This window comes from Brassica napus, chromosome C9 (genome assembly GCF_020379485.1).
Source record: "Brassica napus cultivar Da-Ae chromosome C9, Da-Ae, whole genome shotgun sequence".
Taxonomy (NCBI): domain Eukaryota; kingdom Viridiplantae; phylum Streptophyta; class Magnoliopsida; order Brassicales; family Brassicaceae; genus Brassica; species Brassica napus.
In genome coordinates, this window is record NC_063452.1 from 58215780 (window position 1) to 58217780 (window position 2001).

The 2001-nt window shown below is 36.7% G+C and overlaps 1 protein-coding gene across 1 annotated transcript; it reads right to left on the minus strand.

Moving 5' to 3' along the window:
• On the minus strand, nucleotides 1-1491 carry LOC106417786 (gibberellin-regulated protein 14). The gene is made up of 4 exons (XM_048769166.1): nucleotides 1367-1491; nucleotides 1153-1185; nucleotides 499-982; nucleotides 1-405 (listed from the first exon to the last, which is right to left on the minus strand). Exons 1-4 carry the CDS (start codon nucleotides 1415-1417, stop codon nucleotides 221-223), a joined length of 753 nt encoding a protein of 250 aa, XP_048625123.1. The 5' UTR covers nucleotides 1418-1491; the 3' UTR covers nucleotides 1-220.
• Between the last annotated feature and the right edge of the window lie 510 nt (nucleotides 1492-2001).

The window sequence follows — 2001 nt, forward strand, 5'->3', positions numbered from 1 at the left end:
TTAAAAATTATTTATTACTATTTGATTAAACAAAACAAAATCCAGAAAAGCCTCAATTCAACGAAAAAGGTTTCTTATACAATCCGTAAACGCACATCCAGCTCAAAGTTACTAAACCAAAATAAAACGCATTAAAAGCTTATATGAAAGCACCATTTCCCCTCTTAAATCATCACTGCTTAATGATATCCCTTCACATTAACCATTGTTCATCAAAGGCTTAAGGACATTTGGGTCTGCCGCCACGTGTCTTCATGTTGGCGTAACAAGATCCACACTTTTCCTTATTACCGTACGTGCCAGGGGGTACGCACTTGCAGCGGTAGCAGCACGTGACGCACGCCCTCGTACATACGTTCTGCCTTGAGTGTTGGCCACATCGTGTCCCACATAAAGACACGCAATCTATACCGTCCAAAACAGTAATCCAAGTGTTATATTTTAATCAACGACCAATAATAATCATTAAAATCTTAGAAAAACATTACTGATTTTTACCTATCCGAGTTCTAACGGGAGGTGGTGTCGGAGGTTTGGCCGGAGGTGTCGGTGGTTTAACAGGTGGTGCATTGACCGGAGGTGATGGGATTGGGTTCACAGGTGGTTTAACCGGTGGTGGTGTCGTAACCGGTGTTGTCGGGGTTGGTTTAACTGGCGCTGTAGGTGGTTTGACTGGTGGGATCGAGGGTGGCTTAACCAGTGGCGTTGGGGGTTTGTATGTAGGTGGTTGAACCGGTGGTTTTGTGGGTGGTTTGACCGTTGGCGTTGGGGGTTTGTACGTAGGTGGTTTGACAAGTGGTGATGTGGGTGGTTTAACCTGAGGTGGGTATGATTTAACCGGCGGTTTGGTTGGTGTAACCGGAGTGGCTGGAGATTTGACTGGGGGTGTTGTGGTGGGTGGTTTAATCGGAGTTGTAGGCAGTGTGGATGGCTTAACCAGTGGCGGTGAGGGTTTGTACGACGGAGACGGTGGTACAGAGATCTATATATAAATTGCAAATTTTAACTTTAATTCTTTGTGTTCCAAAAAAAAAAAAACTTTAATTCTTTACAAAAAAGTAAACATAAATATATACAATTTTTTGTAGTTGATGTACACATAACACATTAAAAATAATCAAAGCTAAAATTAGAAGTTAGGAACATAACTACCTTGGATTCTTCATTTGAAGCAGCAAAAACAATCTGCTCAGTGATTAATCCAAATATATGTTAGTTAAAATGTGCAAACACGTAACGTGCATAGATATATACTAGTACTATTTTCTCAACGTCTTTCAGAATAAACAGAATAAAAAAACAAAAACAATATTTTTCTTTAGAAAAGCCTAATATAACTTAATGTTAAAAAAAACTAATAGCTTACATTTCTAAAGACTTGAAGAAAGATGAAGACAGAAAGAAGTGAGAGAGCCATTCTCTGGGAGAAGAGGAAGTGGTGAAGTCAGACGAAGAAGACCGGTGGCCTTTTGTGCTATAAATAGAAGTTCTTTTATTAATATAATTATTAACCTCTTTTTATCCATAAAATACAAATAAATAGCTTTAGTGCGTAAGTTGTTAGGTCCAGACTCCAGAGTAATTAATATGCATGCCAGCTTTGAACTTTCACTGCATCATAGCTCGAGGAACAATATTGTGGAGTTTAATACATGATTTTTCTACTTAAAAAATAATACATGAAATTTCCATCGCCATTTGCTACTTTATTCATACATCAACTTGGAATACTTTTCCCAATAAAAATCATTTTTAACTCTACGGACTGGTGAAGTCACACGAAGACGACCAATGGCCTTTTGTGCTATAAATAGTTGTTCTTTTTATTAATATAATTATTAATTCCTCTTTTTATCCATAAAATACAAGTAAATATTTTTAATGCATAGTAATTAGTAAGTATTGTGGAGTTTAATACATGATTTTTTTATTTTCAAATTAAAATAATACATGAAATTGCCATTGCCACTTTATTCATTCATCAACTTGAAATATTTTTAC